Source organism: Phyllobates terribilis, unplaced genomic scaffold (assembly GCF_046119375.1).
Source record: "Phyllobates terribilis strain yellow unplaced genomic scaffold, ASM4611937v1 Scaffold_98__1_contigs__length_5973952, whole genome shotgun sequence".
In the NCBI taxonomy this organism is placed as follows: Eukaryota; Metazoa; Chordata; class Amphibia; order Anura; family Dendrobatidae; genus Phyllobates; species Phyllobates terribilis.
This window is the reverse complement of record NW_027362858.1, coordinates 3,536,482-3,558,573: the sequence shown is the minus strand read 5'-3', so window position 1 is coordinate 3,558,573 and position 22,092 is coordinate 3,536,482. Positions and strand designations below refer to the sequence as shown.

The 22,092-nt window shown below is 46.3% G+C and overlaps 1 protein-coding gene across 8 annotated transcripts in view; it reads left to right on the top strand.

Annotated features, from left to right (window-relative positions):
* Positions 1-20,410, top strand: part of LOC141198608 (uncharacterized) — a 540,563-nt gene extending 520,153 nt beyond the window's left edge. For 2 of the 8 annotated variants that reach the window (XM_073663041.1, XM_073663040.1), the window contains exons 5-7: positions 14,385-14,482; positions 14,678-14,768; positions 18,160-20,406. In XM_073663041.1, coding sequence (XP_073519142.1) covers positions 14,385-14,482; positions 14,678-14,768; positions 18,160-19,664 — 1,694 coding nt within the window. In that variant the 3' untranslated portion in view covers positions 19,665-20,406. Of the gene's footprint in view, positions 1-1,771; positions 2,058-3,303; positions 3,377-7,532; positions 7,617-7,745; positions 7,926-8,007; positions 8,132-14,384; positions 14,483-14,677; positions 14,769-18,159 lie in introns of all 8 variants that reach the window. The other 6 variants (XM_073663035.1, XM_073663036.1, XM_073663037.1 and 3 more) reach the window with 6 other exon arrangements.
* Positions 20,411-22,092: the final 1,682 nt, after the last annotated feature.

Genomic DNA, 22,092 nt, shown 5'->3' with positions numbered 1-22,092 from the left:
TCGTGCCCATCTCAGAGGCATATTGGTCGCCCTGCCCCACGGCAATGTGGTGTAATGCATGCAGGTGTCGGGTCCTGATCCACACTCCATCCTTACCTGAGAGTGAGATATCACACCTCTGGGTGAGGTGCAATACCTCTGTAGCAACCGAGCCCTCAGGGTGCTACAGTTCCATTTATCTTCAGCCTAGGTGACGTATTGTGATACAGGGCCGTGATTTTGGCTATAAAAGGGTCCCCTAGACCCCTACCCCAAGCTTTTTAAGAGAATCATATATGGCGTGCCAGGAGACTCTATGGGATGCTTTCTCAGCATCCAACGAGAGTATCTAATTACAAATTTTTAACTGCATCTAGCCCAGGAAATACTTTGTGCCTAGTAGCAGGGTCTGCTAGTCAGCGGATTATCCCGGCTGTTAAGCAAGCTACACCACCTGTAGTTTGGACACTTAATTTTTTCAAAGGAAATGCTTCGGGACCACGGGATACTCAGTGAAGAGCATCAGGAGGCACCCCAAGGCATAGGGGCTGGGACTGGCAGTAGGATGCCTTGCGGTGGACAGCCGAGCTCGATCCTTATAAAAGCTTTTTAACTGCAGCAGCTTTAGTGGACGCTACTGGAGCTGGAATTACGCGACTGCTGGCATGAGACTTGCCCTCCAATAGATCCTTGTAAATGGATTTAAAGTGTATTCATTCAAATTAGAGAGACAATTTAAATTAAAAAGCTTAGAGCTGCCTCCACCACAGGGGGGCTCGCTCGACCCACCAGCGGACAGGCACCAGTATTGGGAGAGGGGGGCTGGCCGTCAGGGTTCACCGCGGCTCTGGCACAAACCCGGCGACACGGAGGTGGCACGGGCAGGAGCGGACTGAACGTGTCGGCTTCTCACTTTTTGGATTTTAGAAGGGCATGACATGCCTATATCTGTGTCTCCCCCTCCTTTTACTCCTCCACCTCTTTTCTTTTCGCATGACTATATGTACTTGTCACTTTTCCATGTGTTAGTTGTGTCTTCTGAGCAGTTTGTCAGCTTTTGGACACCTTTGAAGGTGTTTTCTATGTGTTTCTATGTGTTTTTGTTTGCCTGCCATTGGTTTTAACGGTGTTCGACGAACAGTTCGACGAACAGTTCGGCGAACACACGGGTGTTCGACGAACCGAACCGAACTCGAACACTACGGGGGTGGCTCAACACTATACACAATCTATGAGCCTGTGTAACAAATACTATAATCAGCATTACTCACCTTCCCCTGCTCCAGTGCCGGCTCTCTGCTGCTCGGGTCTTCTTTATAGGCTGCAGTGGTGATGTCATGTCTTTAGCGTGTGTGACAACTGCAGCCAATCACTGAGCTCAACTGTTCATACTGAATATATTGGCATCAGTTCTGAGATCAGTGGTTGACTGCAGCGGTCTAATGCGCTACAGGTGTGATGGACTCTACCAGGCATGTAGAGTCCATCTGTTCACCTTTTCTGCGTCGCACAAAGACACGGTGGTTGGAACCAAAGATCTCAAATTTGGACTCATCACCGTGTCTTTGTGCGAAGCAGAAAATGTGAACGGATGGACTCTACATGCCTGGTTCCAACCCTGAAGCATGGAGGAGGAGGTGTGATGGTGTGACGGTGCTTTGTTGGTGACACTGTTGGGGATTTATTCAAAATTGAAGGCATACTGAACCAGCATAGCTACCACAGCATCTTGCAGCGGCATGCTATTCCATCCGGTTTGCATTTAGTTGGACCATCATTTATTTTTCAACAGGACAATGACCCCAAACACACCTCCAGGCTGTGTAAGGGCTATTTGACCAAGAGGGAGAGTGATGGGGTGCTACGCCAGATGTCCTGGCCTCCTCAGTCACCAGATCTGAATCCAATCGAGATGGTTTGGGGTGAGCTGGACCGCAGAGTGAAGGCAAAAGGGCCAACTAGTGCTAAGCATCTCTGGGAACTCCTTCAAGATTGTTGGAAGACCATTTCCAGTGACTACCTCTTGAAGCTCACCAAGAGAATGCCAAGAGTGTGCAAAGCCGTCATCAAAGCAAAAGGTGGCTACTTTTGAAGAACCTAGAATATAAGACATATTTTCAGTTGTTTCACACTTTTTTGTTAAGTATATAATTCCACATGTGTTAGTTCATAGTTTTGATGCCTTCAGTGTGAATGTACAATTTTCATAGTCATGAAAATACAGAAAAATCTTTAAATGAGAAGGTGTGTCCAAACCTTTGGTCTGTACTATATATAATATAATATATATATATGTATATATATATATATATATATATATATATATATATATGGGCAGAGGAAGTGGGGGGTTAGGTAAGGTTGCAGCTGGACACGTTGTGTATGAGGGGAGGTATGTGTTCCCGAGGTACCAAGCTTCGGTGATGTAGGACCCGGAGAAGCAGGCTCCAGCACACATAGTGCTGAGAGGGAGTTAATGGGCCCGGATTAAAGGGCTGGGTTTTATGAGCAGCTGAAAGAGCTGGGGGATCAGCTGCTCACTTACCTCCAGTCCAGGTCTTGGAAGGCCTGACTTAAGACAGCTGCGCCTGTCTCAGTGTGCTGTGTGTTGTGCAAGGTGAGCAGACCTTGCATGTGCTGCTCAGAGTCTGCTGGAGGCAGAGAAAAGCATCTGCATTTAAACGGCTGAGGCCGCGCTCTATATGGACCTGCTATTTTATGTTTTGTTCTGTTATACCTTTTTGGAACCTGAAAGAGGCTGTGATATTTTTGTCTCCTGCCTGGTTTATGGACATTTAATAAACCACCAGTTTGTTTGAACCTATGGACTGCATCCCTGTGTGAACCAGCGCCTACCGTAGAGCTGACCCCTCACAATAAATAAATATATATATATTTTTTTTTTCATTACTCTCCTTAGGTGTCCTGCCTATTTTTCCCACTTACACATAGTGCTATAACCATCTATAGTGCCCTATAAAGTAATAGCCCCCCCCTTCTCATTGCCTTATACAGTAATGATCCTCATCTTTGTTACCCCATAGTTTTAGTGCCCCACACCACTAATAGGTTTCTTCTCCTCTTTTGCTGTATTCTACAGGATATGGTTGTAATCATTTTTTTTTGTAACACCTGAGCATTCACTGCACCCTCCTAGGTGCCACCATGCCAGTGTTTCTTTTTGTATTACCATAAAAAAACAGTGCACCCCTAATACACATTGAAATAACTGAGAGATTTAAACTTGCTTATAACATATCATAATCACAATGGAGACAAGCCTCAGAATATTGCCCAACTATTTTCACTTTTTGGCTTTGTCAGGGGTGAGATGTGGAATCCACATTCTATGGATTGAGGGATGATTCCTGAACATTGCACCCATAGCTTATAGCAGGTGAGAATAAAAAATAGTTTTCTTGATCACTTTGAAACATACACTGTGCGCGCAATTATTAGGCAAGTGAATATTTTGACCATATGATCATTTTTATGTAGATTTTCCAAATACAAGCTGTATAAACTTAAATGTTTAGTGGATGAAGTAGATCAGGTGATGTGTATTGTAGTGAGGGGTGTGTGGCCTATGGATATTGAAACCCTTTATCAGGGGTGTACAATTATTAGGCAGCTTATTTTTCTCCGGCAAAATGGGCCAAAAACTGTTTTAACTGACTATAAAAACTCAAAAATAGTTAAGTCTTACAGAGTGATGCAGCACTCCTTAAATTGCTCAGATATTGGGTGTGATCACAGAACCTTCAAAAGTGTATAGGGTCACAAAAGGAAAAAAAGAATAGCATTAGCTGCAAAAGATTTCAGAAGACTCAAACGTGAAGCGACCAGGAAGATATTATCCTCCAGTGCTGTCATATTCCAGAACTGCAGCCTTCCTGGAGGCCCAGAAGTGCAAGATGTTCAGTGCTCAGAGACAAGGCCGAGGCTGAATACCGACCACCACTGAATAAGACACAAGAAAAGACTTGTCCAAGAAATATCGGAAGACAGATTTTTCAAAGGTTTTATGGACTGATGATAGTGACTTTTGACGGACCAGATGGATGGGCCCGTGGCTGGATCAGTAATGGGCACAGACCTCGACTTCGACTCAGATGCTACCGACGTGGAGGTGGGAACTGCTATGGGCTGGTATTATTACAGATGAGCTAATTGGACCTATTCAAGTTGAAGATAGATGCAAAATCAACTCCCAAACCTTCTGCCAATTTTTAGAAGACACTTTCTTTAAACAGAGGTACAGAAAAAATCTTCATCTTTAAAAAAAAACAGGATTGTTCTGCAGGACAATGCTCAATCGCAGCATCAAAGTCTTCACTGCTCAGTACCTGGAAAGGTCTTAAAGATGAAAGACTAATGACATGACTTTTTCCTCTCTGGACCTAAACCTTCCTGAGAACTTTCGAGCTTTTCTTAAACTCGAGATTTATGGTGAAGGAGAACAGTCCCCTCTCTGAGAAGTGTCTGGGACTATGGTTGGTGCTGCCCACAAAGATGAATGTCAACAGAGTAAGAAACTAATTGACTCCATGGATGGGTGGCTTATCACTGGTGTTGAGAAGAATGGTGGCTATATTGGTCACTGATATATATTTATTAAATGTCAGAAATGTATACTATAACAGATGAAAATAAACAATTAAGATGGAAAATTTACATTTTTCATATAGTTGCATAATAATTCTGGACACAGAGATATTCTGCTAAGACAACACCTCACTTTTACTTTCTTAAATATTCAGGTTTCAGGTTTATTACCCTTTGGATTGACCAACAACACTGGAGATGTTAAGGCTGTGTGCCCACAATGCGTTTTTTAAGCGTTTCCGCAGTGGCAAAAACGCTGCAGAAACACTTAAAAAACGCATGGTAGAAGGCCTGCCATGTTCCCAAATGATAATCCGCATGTGCTGTGCACATGCTGCAGAAATTTCCGCTGCGGATTATCATTGCGGAATAAAATGCAGCACTACCAATTATTTTGCGGAAGTGCTGCGTTTTCGCCGCCATTGACTTGCACTGGAACGCATGTATTCCGCTTCACTAGATAAGCACATGCGTTCAATGTGCGGATGGTACCCGGGTGTGGAGGACAGGAAAAAAAAAAAAAAGAATAAAATAAAAAATAAATGTTATACTTACCTTCTGACGGGCCCCGCTGTGCTCGTCCTCCCATGCCGGCAACTCACGGTGGACTGGAGGACCTGCGCTGACGTCATAGTCATGTGACGGCAGGTCCTTCAGTGTACCGCGATCTGCCTGCAGCCAGGATGGAGCGAAGCAAGACTGCTGGGCCATCAGAAGGTAAGTATAGATTTATTTTTTTAATTTAACATTCTTTCGGTCACACTATATAAATCCATGCTGTTTGCATGGATTTATATAGTGTGACCAAGTTGTCAAGCACTTTCCAAGTGATGCTAAAATCGCCTGGAAAGCGCTTGGCAACCCGCATGTGAAAATGCATGTGAAGAACGCTTCACATCCGCTTGTCCCTGGCAGGAAAAATGCATGTACAATCCGCATGTACAATCCGCATGTACAATCCGCATGTGTTTTTTCTGCTAGGGAGATGCAGAAATGCTCAGGAAAAATCCGGAGCATTTCTGCATCGTGGGCACATAGCCTAAATAATAAAAGTAACGATCAAAAATAGAAATTGCCTAATAATTGTGCACACAATGTAGAGTAGCCGGTGGAGATAGAAGCACTTTCCAGAACTTATCGTGGAGTAGTGAGATGTATACAAATAAACCATTAACATATTTTATTGGCTGTACAAAGACTGTTGCGTTCTTTATATTGTTAAATTACCTGAATTATTTTATAACTTCCGTAATCCCAACGGATAGTGTGGCGCCCCTGCGGGTTCAGTCGCCACAGAGGTACTGCATCTCACCCAGAGGTGTGGTATCTCACTCTCAGGTAAGATACGAAATGAGGGGTCGCTCACTGTAAAATTGGGTGCTCAGAGGTAATGTAAAGTCTAATAATATGGAAGAAAACCTCGACACACCATTGGAAAAATAGGATATGGACAATGCAGATTGTGCAACAAGAATATAGTTTATTCAGCCGTCCTTTTAATAGTCAAAAAAATTGCTATACACAAACATATACCATCCTTTAGTTATTCATAGTCCAAGAATATTGTGATCAAGCATTCACTCTCAGGTAAGGATGGAGTGCTGCCCGGGACCCTAACACCTGCATCCAACACACCACTCCAGGCCAGCCGGGGGGAGTGCAAGATGTCTCTGGTTCTTGCTGAGCCACTTCCCTTGGCTGGAGTGGAGGGGAACCAAGTGAGGGGGAACCATGTAGTGGGTGTGGGTGGAGGACGTAGATTAGGGGAGCACTTCAGTAGCTGTATAAAAAGGGGAGCCATCTTAGAAAGACAGTTCAGTCAGAGGAGGAGAGTGTGTGGAGCAGAGGGTCTGCAGGAGCTCTGCTCCAGAGCGGGCCTAGTGAGAGGCCCAGGACTGAGAGAGAAGAAAGAGAGAGAGGGAAGACGAGCGGGAGCAAGAGAAAGGCTCCAGGAACAGAAGAAGGGATCCTAGGGGTACGGGAAGTGCTGGAGGCCACCCGTACGCCCGAATCTGCCAGGCGGTGAAGGGATCAAGCCGCAGAGGGGACCGGCCCCTTAACTAGTGGAGAACTACAAGGATCAGCTAGGAACCGGAGGCTGCTATACTTGCAATGTGCACTGGCCACATCCGCAATTATATCGCCGAGAAGGTGGCCACAGAGGGTCCAGGGGACTGCAGGTCGCCCAACAAGACCCGAGGCTACTGGATTGGGACACTGATTGTGAGGCGCAGGGCAGGAGGGTGAGAGCCAGTGCAGGAAGACGACTGAGAAAGGCACACAGAAGGGGGTCCTGTTAAGTGCTCCTGAATTATCTGGGGGATTGCTGAACCCCTGCTTGGTGAACGCAGCGCGACGTGGGAGGCTGTAAGCTGGACAGTGCAACCTGAGGAACTTAAGAACTGTGAGTAAACTTGGAAGACTGCACCCCACTGTCTCTGTGATTATTGCCTGCACCATCACCCCCTGCACTACAGCGCCCAGCATAACCTATAACATCAACACTGCCCTGGAACTAAGCTCTACCTGTGGAGAGCCACACCATCCCTGCTGCAGTAACATCAGCTCCAGAGGACCTGCTCCGCAGCGGCAGCTCCTTTAGCCGCATTCCACAAGTGGCGTCATGAACTTTGTACATAAATCCCCTGTAAATATTCCCTTTTTGAATGACCGCCCTGGGTCACGGACCGGGTCACCGCCACTGTGACATCTCTCATAGCAACAACTGGCCCGGCACCGAGTACCCCACGTCAATAGCACATCGGTATCTCTGTATGACCTGAAGATGTATGAAGTGCTCTACCACATTATTGCTTTATACAGGCATCACAATGCTATTAATTATTTTTATTACACAGAATTTTATATATTTTAAACCAACTCATCTTCAATCCACTCAGATTCCCACAATATGAGATACTAATAATTTATCTATATAATTTTCCTAGAGAAGAATGGTTAGAGACAGAAAGAAGATGACGGAGAGGATATTACACCTCACCCTAGAGATCCTCTTCCGGCTTACTGGAGAGGTGAGAGATTCTGATGACATCACATTACATCATTCTTATCTATGGAAATAACAGATGGACAGAACTGGAGAGGTGAGGACTCTGGAAATGTCTGTAGTGAGATTTATTAATGTGTCTCTCCATAACCAGGATTACACAGTAGTGAAGAAGACCTCTAGTGGGCGCTGTCAGGACCATGTGTCTGAGGGATGGGAAAGACCCCTAAGCCCAATCACGGGGCTTCCATCTCACCACCTGATACATGAGGACATCAATGACCAGAAGATCCTAGAACTCACCTACAAGATGATTGAGCTGCTGACTGGAGAGGTGACACTGCTGGGAATGCTGGGACATTATACAGTAACGTTATGGAGGGATCGGGGGGTGACGGTATCATTGTATGTGTCAGGTTCCTATCAGGTGTCAGGATGTCGCTGTCTATTTCTCCATGGAGGAGTGGGAGTATTTAGAAGAACACAAAGATCTATACAAGGACGTCATGATGGAGGTTCCCCAGCCCCTCACATCACCAGGTAATAGACAGGACTAAATACACACGGCCTATAATTATCTGTGTAACATACCTGGCGGCGTCCTTGCATGGTGGTCCATCTCCCACTGTGCAAGAGCGCGCACTTGATCTCCAGTCCAGAATGTCTCTCTGGCTTCCCTCCATGCTGTCTGTTTGTGTCTGTTTCTGCTGCTTAAGGGCGGCGCCCGATCACTTCCTGCTTTTTGTACCTGCTGTGGGTCACACCCCTTGTGCGTCCTCAGCCTATTGCTGTCTGTCACCTGGTATATAGCTCAGCTGCTCCCATCTATCCCTGCCTGAGCATAGTGTTTCATTCAGTGTGTGCTTGCACTCTGAAGGTGCCAGGTCCCGTTCTTTGTCTCCTGTCTTGCGGTATCAGTTCCCGTGTCTGAACTGAGTCCTGTCTATGTCTCCTGCCTTGCGGTATCAGTTCCCATGTCTGAGCTGAGTCCTGTCTTTGTCTCCTGCCTTGCGGTATCAGTTCCCGTGTCTGAACTGAGTCCTGTCTGTGTACTCTTGCCTGCTGCCTTTCCTGGAGGCTGTATTTCCAGGCCTGTCTGAACACGCTCCTTGCCTGTTCCTCCCGCCTTCTAGGGGCCGATTACCTAGATCCGTTCCTGTATCTTGTCTGTCCTCTCTGAACACGCTCCTTGCCTGTTCGTCCCGCCTCTCTGGAGGCCGATTACCCAGACCTGCTCCTGTATCTTGTCTGTCCTGTCTGAACACGCTCCTTGCCTGTTCGTCCCGCCTCTCTGGGGGCCGTATTCCCAGACCCGCTCCTGTGTCCCGCTGCAGTGTCGGTCTCGTCCGTACACTCAGTTCCAGTCTGTACTCTCTCCTATCTTTCATCTGTCTTTTCTCTATGTCCGTTCCTTTCCTTTTTCTGCAGAGTCTGAACTCGTACCTAATTCCTGCCTGTTGTCTCTGTACTCCCGTTTGTGAGTTTGTGGTCCACTCGCTACTTCACTGCAAGTACCCTGTGGGTGTCTGGCTCTGCCTTTCCCTTCCTGTCTGTTCCGTGTGAACAGAGCCCTGTCCCCCCTACTCAGCCTTGCCTGCTCTGACTCCTTTGCTCACTGCTCCGGCGGTTCTAGCCTGCTCTGACTCCTTTGCTCACCGCTCCGGCGGTTCTAGCCTGCTCTGACTCCTTTGCTCACCGCTCTGGCGGTTCTAGTCTGCTCTGACTCCTTTGCTTACCGCTCCGGCGGTTCTAGCCTGCTCTGACTCCTTTGCTCGCTGCTCCGGCAGCCTTGCTCCGCTCTGACCCTTTTGCTCGCTGCTCCGGCAGTCTCGCTCCACTCTTGCTCACCGCTCCAGGCGGCCTCGTCCTGCTTTACTCTTGCTCACTGCTCCGGCAGTCTCGCTCAGCTCTGATCCTTTGTTCACCGCTCCTGGCGGCCTTGTCCTGCTCTACTCTTGCTCACCGCTCCAGGCGGTCTTGTCCTGCCCTGTTCTCGCTCACCTCTCTGGGCGGCCTCACTCTGCTGTGTTTGTCCGCCACATCTGTGGTTCTGTTCCTGAGTCCCAGTGTGTACTGGGTCCTATCCCGCCAGTGTCCCTACCTGCTAGTGCCTCCCTGTCTGCACTCTAGCTGTGCTTGCCTGTACCCCTCTGCCTGTATTGTTCCTGAGTCCCAGTGTGTACTGGGTCCTATCCCGCCTGTGTTCCTACCTGCTAGTGCCTCCCTGTCTGCACTCTAGCTGTGCTTGCCTGTACCCCCCTGCCTGCATACCCGCCTGCCTGCATACCAGTCGTGCCTGCCTATACCCACCAGTCTGTGTGCCAGCCTACCAGTCTGTTCCTGTATTCCCCTGTGTGGGTCAACAGCTGTGTCCGGGGTTTGTCCTGGAGTAGCACCTGGTCCCTCTGCTCGGTTCCTCCTTGGTGCACTGGCGTCATATGCCGTCGTGCGACCCTGGTCGGATCGGGTGAATACCTAGTTAAGCCCCTCCAGGCATTCACTCTCTGGCACGGTCCAGTGGAATCACTACAATCACACGCACACGCCACTCAGCCCGGGCGTGTGCATTACAGCATGCTCAGGCCATGGTTCCCGTTGAGCCCCACGGCCTTCGCTCTCTGAGAAGTTTTCCAGCGAATACATGCATTAAAATAAATAAATAAATTTTTTTTTTTTCCTTAGCTGAGTTCCAGGCGAATTACGAACCGTCCAGATGGATCTATCAGCTCTCATTCCTGCGGATCCGCCACGTTACTATGGGGATCCAAGACAGTGTCGTGCATTTGTGGAGCAATGCATGCTACACTTTAAGGCCTACCCTCTCTATTTTCCTTCCGATTGGGCTAAAGTGGTCTTTATGATTGACTACCTAGCGGGTGATGCCTTGAAATGGGTCACCCCCCTATGGGAAGCATGGGATCCTGTCGTCCTTGACCTGCAGGCCTTCCTGGTGGCCTTTCGTATGGTCTTCGAGGACCCTAACCCTGAAGCCCCTGCTGAAGCTTCACTTCCCAATATCCCGGAGCAGCCCCGACGTGTAATGTGTGTGGGTAGCGCAATAGTCCTCCAGCCCAATGAGACTACTGCCCACCCAGAATCCTCACAGAGTGACTACGCTTTCCGGAATACTTCTCCCAACCTCAAGAGGCAGTCCAGACATGCTAGACGTAGAGGCAAGCTGTCACGCCAGGGTCTGTCCTCCCTGAGACCTCCTGACCCCAACCTTGAAGTCCCTACTGAAGCTTCATCTCCCTGTATCCCGGAGAAGCCCCAACGGGTAATGTGCGTGGGTAGTGCACCAGTTCTCCTGCCCGAAGAGACTTCTGCCCATCCAGACTCCACACAGGAGAACTTCCTGCACCCGGCATCAGATGCTTCACCCACTTTAACCGGTGTGCATGTCCAAGGATGCTCCAAAGCTGTGGTTACCTCAGAGTCTGTGCACCTTTACTACCTGGTGGAGGACCCCCTGTTGCCTCCTGAATCCTCCGGGATACCACTCGATGACAAATGGAGAGAGACTTCTCTACACCCAGTACTCGATACTTTGTCCGCTTCGTCCTGTGAGCCTGACAATGGGTACCCCAAAGTGGTAGTTACCCCCGAGTCTCTACACCCCTCCGACCAGGCGGAGGACCTCCAGTTGTCTCCTGAACCCTTCGGGGTGCTACCTGGTAGCGAAAGGACAGAGACTCTCCTATACTCTGTACCTGATACCTCGCTCGCTTCGTCCAGTGAGTCCAACCTAGTGTACTCCGAAGCAGAGGTTACTCCCGAGTCTCTACACCCCTCCGACCAGGCGGAGGACCTCCAGTTGTCTCCAGAACCCTTCGGGGTGCTACCTGGTAGCGAAAGGACAGAGACTCTCCTATACTCTGTACCTGATACCTCGCTCGCTTCGTCCACTGAGTCCAACCTAGTGTACTCCGAAGCAGTGGTTACTCCCGAGTCTCTACACCCCTCCGACCAGGCGGAGGACCTCCAGTTGTCTCCAGAACACTTCTGGGTGCCACCTGGTGGTGAATGGACAGAGACTTTCCTATATCCTAGATCTGATACCTCGCTTGCTTCGTCCAGTGAGTCCAACCTAGTGTACTCTGAAGCAGAGGTTACCCGTGAGTCTCTACACCCCTCTGACCAGGCGGAGGACCGCCAGTTGTCTCCAGAACCCTTCGGGGTGCCACCTGGTGGTGAATGGACAGAGACTTTCCTATACTCGGTACCCGATACCTCGCCTGCTTCGTCCAGTGAGTCCGACCTAGTGTACTCTGAAGCAGATGTTTTCTCTGAGCCTCTGCACTCTTCTGACCCGGCGGAGGACCTCCAGTTGTTTCCTGAATCCTCCGGGGTACCACCAGATAACAAAGAGACAGTGACTTTTCCTCATTATGTACCTGATAACCCGTCTATTTCTTCCTGTGAGCTTGACAAGATGTACCTCGAAGCAGAGATTACCCCCAAGTCTCTGTCCCCCTCCAACCCGGTGAAGGACTTCCAGTTGTCTCCTGTACCCTCTGGGGTGCCACCTGAAAATATGTGGAGAGAGACTTCCTTGTCTGCTGTTCCTGGTACTCCACCCGTTTCGTCTGTTGCTGAGGATGGCTGGATAGGAGGTAGCATCCTAGCTAACCAGATGAGATCAGTTTTTCCTGTGGACAGTGGAAGTGATCTCCTTGAAGTGAACGACTGGTCCTCGAATTCCCTGCGGAAGATTCTGGCAGGCCTGAAGAAGAGGGGGCGTAAGGGGGGGGGTACTGTAACATACCTGGCGGCGTCCTTGCATGGTGGTCCATCTCCCACTGTGCAAGAGCGCGCACTTGATCTCCAGTCCAGAATGTCTCTCTGGCTTCCCTCCATGCTGTCTGTTTGTGTCTGTTTCTGCTGCTTAAGGGCGGCGCCCGATCACTTCCTGCTTTTTGTACCTGCTGTGGGTCACACCCCTTGTGCGTCCTCAGCCTATTGCTGTCTGTCACCTGGTATATAGCTCAGCTGCTCCCATCTATCCCTGCCTGAGCATAGTGTTTCATTCAGTGTGTGCTTGCACTCTGAAGGTGCCAGGTCCCGTTCTTTGTCTCCTGTCTTGCGGTATCAGTTCCCGTGTCTGAACTGAGTCCTGTCTATGTCTCCTGCCTTGCGGTATCAGTTCCCATGTCTGAGCTGAGTCCTGTCTTTGTCTCCTGCCTTGCGGTATCAGTTCCCGTGTCTGAACTGAGTCCTGTCTGTGTACTCTTGCCTGCTGCCTTTCCTGGAGGCTGTATTTCCAGGCCTGTCTGAACACGCTCCTTGCCTGTTCCTCCCGCCTTCTAGGGGCCGATTACCTAGATCCGTTCCTGTATCTTGTCTGTCCTCTCTGAACACGCTACTTGCCTGTTCGTCCCGCCTCTCTGGGGGCCGATTACCCAGACCTGCTCCTGTATCTTGTCTGTCCTGTCTGAACACGCTCCTTGCCTGTTCGTCCCGCCTCTCTGGGGGCCGTATTCCCAGACCCGCTCCTGTGTCCCGCTGCAGTGTCGGTCTCGTCCGTACACTCAGTTCCAGTCTGTACTCTCTCCTATCTTTCATCTGTCTTTTCTCTATGTCCGTTCCTTTCCTTTTTCTGCAGAGTCTGAACTCGTACCTAATTCCTGCCTGTTGTCTCTGTACTCCCGTTTGTGAGTTTGTGGTCCACTCGCTACTTCACTGCAAGTACCCTGTGGGTGTCTGGCTCTGCCTTTCCCTTCCTGTCTGTTCCGTGTGAACAGAGCCCTGTCCCCCCTACTCAGCCTTGCCTGCTCTGACTCCTTTGCTCACTGCTCCGGCGGTTCTAGCCTGCTCTGACTCCTTTGCTCACCGCTCCGGCGGTTCTAGCCTGCTCTGACTCCTTTGCTCACCGCTCTGGCGGTTCTAGTCTGCTCTGACTCCTTTGCTTACCGCTCCGGCGGTTCTAGCCTGCTCTGACTCCTTTGCTCGCTGCTCCGGCAGCCTTGCTCCGCTCTGACCCTTTTGCTCGCTGCTCCGGCAGTCTCGCTCCACTCTTGCTCACCGCTCCAGGCGGCCTCGTCCTGCTTTACTCTTGCTCACTGCTCCGGCAGTCTCGCTCAGCTCTGATCCTTTGTTCACCGCTCCTGGCGGCCTTGTCCTGCTCTACTCTTGCTCACCGCTCCAGGCGGTCTTGTCCTGCCCTGTTCTCGCTCACCTCTCTGGGCGGCCTCACTCTGCTGTGTTTGTCCGCCACATCTGTGGTTCTGTTCCTGAGTCCCAGTGTGTACTGGGTCCTATCCCGCCAGTGTCCCTACCTGCTAGTGCCTCCCTGTCTGCACTCTAGCTGTGCTTGCCTGTACCCCTCTGCCTGTATTGTTCCTGAGTCCCAGTGTGTACTGGGTCCTATCCCGCCTGTGTTCCTACCTGCTAGTGCCTCCCTGTCTGCACTCTAGCTGTGCTTGCCTGTACCCCCCTGCCTGCATACCCGCCTGCCTGCATACCAGTCGTGCCTGCCTATACCCACCAGTCTGTGTGCCAGCCTACCAGTCTGTTCCTGTATTCCCCTGTGTGGGTCAACAGCTGTGTCCGGGGTCTGTCCTGGAGTAGCACCTGGTCCCTCTGCTCGGTTCCTCCTTGGTGCACTGGCGTCGTATGCCGTCGTGCGACCCTGGTCGGATCGGGTGAATACCTAGTTAAGCCCCTCCAGGCATTCACTCTCCGGCACGGTCCAGTGGAATCACTACAATCACACGCACACGCCACTCAGCCCGGGCGTGTGCATTACAATCTGTATGTAAAGAATGAATTCAGTCCCTGTATGTGTTTCCTCCAGATCTATCCGGTAAGAGGACAACACCAGAGAGATGTCCCCATCCTCTTCTTCCACAGGACTGTAAACAAGAAGACCCCAATGTTCCTCAGGATCATCAGGTAGATGGATTGAAGGTGTCATGAGATCTAGCCCTATGATGTGTAGACGGCTGTGAAGGTCTTGTGTTCAGTCTTGTTTTATCCACCAGTATTATGTGTTTTATACTTGTGTAATGAGAACAGTGGAGATGGCAGGATTAGAGCTGATCATAGATGTGACTTCTCCGTCTGTGACTTTTACAATATTTGTTTCAGGGTGAACATATGACCCATATTAATACTACAGAGACATATGTGAGGGGTGATGAGTGGTGTAAAGAGGAGATTCCTACATATGACTACCCAGGTGAGTAGTAACCACTAAATACAGAGAAGTCACAGATTCTTCTCAGTCACCGGCTGTGGCTGCTTTATCGGTGGTGTAGTCCAGCCTTGTTATAATCGTGTGATCACCATTTTACCTCTAGACCACAACATTTTCCGCCATCCAAAAATGTTCACATTACTTTGTGTAATTGTGAAAGAACTTTTCTGTAGAATTTACAACCTGGAGGATCCACCTACCCCCTGGGTTTAGTAAACGCTGACCATTACCTGCCCAGATCTGTAAACTACAAAGCCAAATGACAGCATACGTAGAATGTGCTGACAAGTGAGAAAATTACTTGAAGAAAAATTATGATGGACCTGTAAGAGAAAGCGGAGGGTAATGATGGTGTTGGCTTCCTAGAACCCTGATATCTTCTTGGATGAATCTCCCTTCTCTCCCTTCTGTGCTGCTGAATGTGCTCATATGGTCCCTACAAGACCAGGTCCAGTCTTTCTGACCAAACTTCACTTTTATGATCGACAACATTAAATGTGCAGTGAGGCCAAGTGTGAATTTCTGTCCAATAACAACAGAGTTTCCCTTTATCCTGAGTTTTCAATTTCTTTTCAAACCGACTAACTTCAAACAGGATTGTGATAAACTATACAGAAAACATTACACCTGTGCCATGATATATCTCTAAGCTGTGCGTGGCTGATGGCTGTAATATACATTTATTCACGCCTACAGGAGATGTGTTGGCTCGAGTCCTGGTTTCATGGCTTCACTCCGCGTCATAAATTCCATTATGTTTTCAATCCTAAGGAATTCAGATTACTGCACAATCTCTCCTGAAATGGGGGCGCTAATACTTTCTTTACTCTTCTGCTCAGGACTCATAGTAGCTCCAGTGGTCCACCATAAATGAGTGCGACTCCGGTTTAGATCTGAAGTTCTCTCCCCTGATAAATACGTTGTTGTTAGGGATGTAACATATCTTTTATTCTGTATTTTTTTCCATGTTCATTTTGTATGATAGCTTTATTGTGGTGGGATTGGCCTGACTCACTTATGTTTCTCTGTAACTCCTTGTTAGTCTTTAAAAGTAGGTCTCCATTACCTCTTCCCAATGCCCGAGGTCTAAATTTAAGACACCTCAGCTCTGCACTATTATGAAAAGTTCTCTTTCAATGTCTAATATTTTTTCTTGAAAGTCATCTGACAGAAAATATTGGCCCTTATCATAGTTTAAATAATGAAGAACCACCGAGTCCCATACTATAATTCCCAATACCCACAGTTTCAAGTGGACCCTAAAAACCCATTTCATTGGACTGGCGTATCGCCTCCACACACTATCTGTCCATCCCAGTTGTCCGTCCCAGTTTTCCCCCATATTAAAATCTTCTTCAATTTCAGGATCATACCAACCATGCGCTTAATAGCCTCGGTCAGGACTGCACACATACTGGCAGGCGACCAGTCCATGTATTATTTATCCTATTTAGTATATTAAGGCTGCATTATACAATATATGTACATTCTACCTTTTGTGTCTCCCCCATTTCCTCATAGACTGTAAGCTTGCGAGCAGGGCCCTCATTCCTTTCGATATGAGATATGCTTATTTTGTATTGTTGTATAAGTCCCCCCTAAAATTTGTAAAGTGCTGCGGAATATGTTGGCGCTATAAAAATAAACATTATTATTATTATTATTATTACCTCAGAGACGTTTCACCACTAGTTACTCATTTTTTACTGATGAAGACTGTTGAGTTTGATCATTTCAGTAGATGTGTTATTATCTATAGTCAGTTTTTGACTACAGTAGTTAGTGCCCAAAATACTCTGATTTAACCCCTTACTGCAGCCAGTTTTCTGTTGCTAATCAGGACCCATTTTCAATTCTGACGTGTGTCACTTTGTGGTGATAACTTTGGAATTCTTCTCAAATGATAATAGGAAACAAATGGACCTTACAAATTATTTTCAATGTTTTTTTGGATCTGACAAACCCCTATATACGGTTGTACACTACTGTCTGGGCACATGGCAGGTTAAGAAGGGAAGGAGCGACATTTAGCTATTTGAATGCAGATCTTGCTGGGATAGTGTGCAGACACAATGTATTGGGGGCACTGTTCATGGTCACCTGGCAGCTCAAAAGATGGCTACCACGAACAGGCTTGGCGCTATCTACTCCATTTTCCAGATCCCAGGGATTGCCTTTCTCATCACCATTTAACCCCACTACATGGATCTGTTCTTACACAGAGTCCCCTAGGCTTGGGCCATGGAGTTACCTGCTGTTCTGTAGTGTGAGATGGGAAGAAGAATAGTCAGGTAGCCGGGTGAGAACATGGAGGTCAGAGAAAATACAAAATCAGAAGACACAAGAGTAGTCAGTAAACGGGCCGAGGTCACAACAGGAAACAAATACACAAGCCGGGAGCTGAGCACAGAGGACTGAACCAGAGGAGGACAAGGCTGTATCTGGCAGCTTCCGGCAATATGCTTCCAGCTTTAGTAGGGTGCGGTGCTTTCCAGTTGGCTGATGCAGGGAGCAGATTACTCCAGCTGGACAGCACACACACCCATACTGCCAGACTGGATGGTACTACAGGTCCCAGGCTACCTAATCTTAGTGGCTGGACAGAACCAGCGCCGCCCAGAGCTTCTGACGTCTCCTCCATCACCAGCGCCGCCTGCAGGATGAATAAGGCGGCGCCTGGTGACAGAAGCAGATGTCCCAGGAGCAGGTCCCAGAGGAGATGGGACCCACCATTTACAGAAACCTTAATATGACAAAATGTCAGAAAACCAGAGCAATAGAAATCACCATAAATTGACTTCATTTTGGAAATTATAACCGTGAGTGAATTAATCTATAGCAGTAGCGATTATATTGACTTCAGGCACCTTCTGGAAATTAGCACGCAGTGGATGGTGGAGAGTGAAAATTGCAAATATACTATTTTAATACCCAACACATAGTGTCCAGATTGTGCTCCAGGAGACACACAGCGTAAATTAAGTGGGTTCTTCTCACTATAGTAATGCCAAATACATGGAGGCTGAATGTGTTTTGGGCGCGCTGCAAGGCTCAGAACGAGCGGGAGATTTGACTTTGGCAGAGCGGATATTGCTGGATTGGTTTATTGATGAGTAGAAGTTTTTATTGGTATCATTTTCGCCTACATAACATTTTTTGGTGGCTTCTTATTCCATATTTTGGAGGCTGAATGAACAAACAGTTCAACACTACGCTCCACTGGTTTATTCTATGAGGTTTTCTATTAGACTGTGAACTGTCATTCTGTCAATAACTTGTCATTTCTACCGACAATTTTAAGTAGAAATGGTAAAAAATATAAATTTCAAGGATATTTTATTCAAAGTTAATAATTGTTTTTTTTTCTTGGCAGACGACTGTACCAGGAGATCAGAGGGACAGGAGATTTTTAAATCGGATGATCTTGAGATCCCACAGGATACAATTGAAGTGAATATCATTACTCCAGGTTTACCATCATCCCTTCACAGCAAAGATCTGTCATCTGATCCTATGAAACAGGTCCTATCTTCTGATTCATTTCCGACTACTAAGGAAAATCAAAATAAAAAAATAAGCATTAAAAAACGAGCTGCTCCTAAAGCAAAGAAGGCATTTTCAGAAAATGGAAATAGTTTTACCCTCGAAAAGTCTATTCTTAAACATCAAAAAATTCACACAGTGGACAATAGATTTTTTTGTTCCAAATGTGGGAGATGTTTTAACCAGAAATCAGATTTTGTGAAGCACCAGAAAACCCACACAGGGGAGAAGCCTTTTTCATGTTCAGAATGTGGGAAATATTTTAACCATAAAACAAGTCTTGTTACACACCAGAGACTTCACACAGGGGAGAAGCCTTTTTCCTGTTCAGAATATGGGAAATGTTTAAACCAGAAATCAGCTTTGGTTAAGCACCAGAGAACTCACACAGGGGAGAAGCCTTTTTCATGTTCAGAATGTGGAAAATATTTTAATCGTAAAATGATTCTTGATAGCCACAAGAGAACTCACACAGGGGAGAAGCCTTTTTCATGTTCAGAATGTGGGAAATGTTTTAACCAGAAATCAGCTGTTGTTATACACCTGAGAACCCACACAGGGGAGAAGCCTTTTTCATGTTCAGAATGTGGGAAATGTTTTAGCCATAAATCAGTTTTGGTTAACCACCAGAGAACCCACACAGGGGAGAAGCCTTTTTCTTGTTCAGAATGTGGGAAATGTTTTAACAATAAATCGGTTTTGGTTAATCACCAGAGAACCCACACAGGGGAGAAGCCTTTTTCATGTTCAGAATGTGGGAAATGTTGTAACCAGAAATCAGATTTGATTAACCACCAGAGAACCCACACAGGGGAGAAGCCTTTTTCATGTTCAGAATGTGGGAAATGTTTTAACCATAAATCAGATTTTATTAAGCACCAGAGAACTCACACAGGGGAGAAGCCTTTTTCATGTTCAGAATGTGGGAAATGTTTTAACCATAAATCAGCTTTGGTTAATCACCAGAGAACCCACACAGGTGAGAAGCCTTTTTCATGTTCAGAATGTGGGAAATGTTTTAACCATAAATCAGCTTTGGTTAATCACCAGAGAACCCACACAGGGGAGAAGCCTTTTTCATGTTCAGAATGTGGGAAATGTTTTATCCAGAAATCAACTTTGGTTAATCACCAGAGAATTCACACAGGGGAGAAGCCTTTTTCATGTTCAGAATGTGGGAAATGTTGTAACCAGAAATCAGATTTGATTAAGCACCAGAGAACTCACACAGGGGAGAAGCCTTTTTCATGTTCAGAATGTGGGAAATGTTTTAATCAGAAATCAGCTTTGGTTAATCACCAGAGAACTCACACAGGGGAGAAGCCTTTTTCCTAATCTTTTTCTTTTTAATCCAATACATTTGAGATTTTTTTCATTAGCTTTTTTTTTTTTTACAAAACAAGAAACCAGTTCATACAATAATAAAATAACATACCATAGGGATGACATACATGCATCTCTCCTGTATATCCTTTCAGCTTGCCCATTACCGTCTGATAACTTTCAGTCACTATATCTTACAATTAACATTCCACATTCTTGAAATCTCTTATATAACCATAGTATTGTAATAAACATTATAATCCTATACACATATAGGTGTGCTATATTACCCATACCACATGTATATTGGAATTCCTTAACATTACAATGAAACATTAGACCTCGCCAATACTTCTCCCAAAAGTCATTGTCTCTCCAACAATAACCCCCTTGATGGTATTCCAGGTTTATCCAACCATAAGCCCCATATTTTCTCAAACGTATTCATTCAGTTATGTTTTTTATATACCCCTTTTTCTAATCTGATAATATTATTTATCCTATTTTTGAGTTCACTAATTTCTGGAGGTGAGGGGTGCAATCCATTTGGATGCAATATGTTTCCCAGCTTGAAATAAAATATGCAGCATTTGAAACAACGGATACCGGAAGCCTGTGCTAGCATTTCTTCTGCGGTGTTGCTGTCAGTGTGTCAAGAGTGGGATAAGAGGGTTGCATTGACATTCCAACACAATGGGCAGCACTTTGAACACATTTTATAAGTGGTCATAAACTTGTAAAAAATTCATGAAAGAATAAAGTTATGTTAAAAGCAAGCTCACCATTGTTTTTCTTATGAAATTATCAATAAGTTTGATGTGTCACATGACCCTCTTCCCATTGAAAAAAATAAAGTTGGATCCAAAATGGCAGAATTCAAACTGGCCGCCATGGTCACCACCCATCTGGAAAAGTTTTCCCCCTCCCATATACTAATGTGCCACAAACAGGAGGTTGATATCACCAACCATTCCCATTAAATTTAGGTGTATCCAAATAAATGGCCCACCCTGTATATATCAGTAAATCGTCAGCATAGAGTGAAACTCGTTCATCTAAGATACCATATTTAAAGCCTACACTATCCGGACTAGCACTCAACATACAGGCCAAAGGTTCAATGGCCATCGCGGAAAGGAGGGGAGACGGGGCATCCCTGCCGTGTGCCCCTCCCCAACGTGATTGTAGCAGATAAGAGACCGTTAGTTCTTATTTTAGTCTGAGGTACAGAGTACAAAACCTGTATGTATGATAGGAATTTGGGACCTACCCCAAACCTTTTCAGAACCTCCCACAGGTATTTCCATTCTACGCCATTGAATACTTTAGCTGCATCGAGAGAAAGAAAGAATAGCTTTATGTCCTATTATTACATCTGATTTCTGAATATTCAAAAAAAGCCTTCGTAAATTTATTGCTGTGGACCAGTTTGGCATAAATCCTGATTGATCCTGATGAATAATCTCTGTAATAATGTGAAATAATCTATTTGCCAGGGCCTTTGCAATAATTTTAGTGTCTACCGATAGAAGAAAAATGGGACGATATGACAGCATAGATTTTGGCATGTGACCAGATTCTAAAGCTTCATTAAAAGTATCTAATAGTTTAGGGATTAGGAGATCCTTATATTCTTACATAGCAGTCGATCAGAGCCGGTGCCTTTTCATAGGCAAGGGACTGTAATGCATCCTCAAGATCAGGCATTGTCAGTGGGTTTCCTAGGTAGGAGCTACTTTCCTCTTTAAACTTAGGTAATTTTATATCCTCAAGAAACAATCCAAGTTCGTCCTCATTTCCTCTAAATCTTGATTCATAAATACTAGAATAGTAAGTATGAAAGGCATTTAGCACATTATTGTTTCCTGTTGTGGTGTCTCCATTTTCCGTGACGTAAGCTGGACCCTCCTGTGATTTATCTACGGTAGAGAGAAGATGCCTCACACTTTCCCCCTGTTCAAACTATTTTTGCTTTGTAAAGAACTGCTTGTTTTCCACCTTAGAGATAAAGTGATCATGAAATAATCTCTGAGCTGCCTCTTACTCCCACCCATTACCATCTGACGGGTTTAGGGTGTATTGCACCTCAGCCTGTTGTACCCCATTTTGGAGATCTTGTGTGAATTCTTTAATTTTAGCTTTGTATCTAATAATATGTCTTATAAGTGTTCCTCTACCATAGGCCTTCATGGTATCCCATAGTATTATTATTATTATTTTTTTTTTTTTAACATTTTATTGGTTTTATTGTAAAGATAATACAAAACACATCCAAACATAAACACAAGAAGAAATCAATCCAAATGGGTCTTGCTGTTGATTCTTGAGCTTTCAGCCATACGTTGTGGCATAGACCAATCCTTCCTTTCTAATTTGTTCTTATTCTCATCCTCCTTCCTTTCCCTGATCTGCATGCTATTGATTATTAATCTTTGTCTAA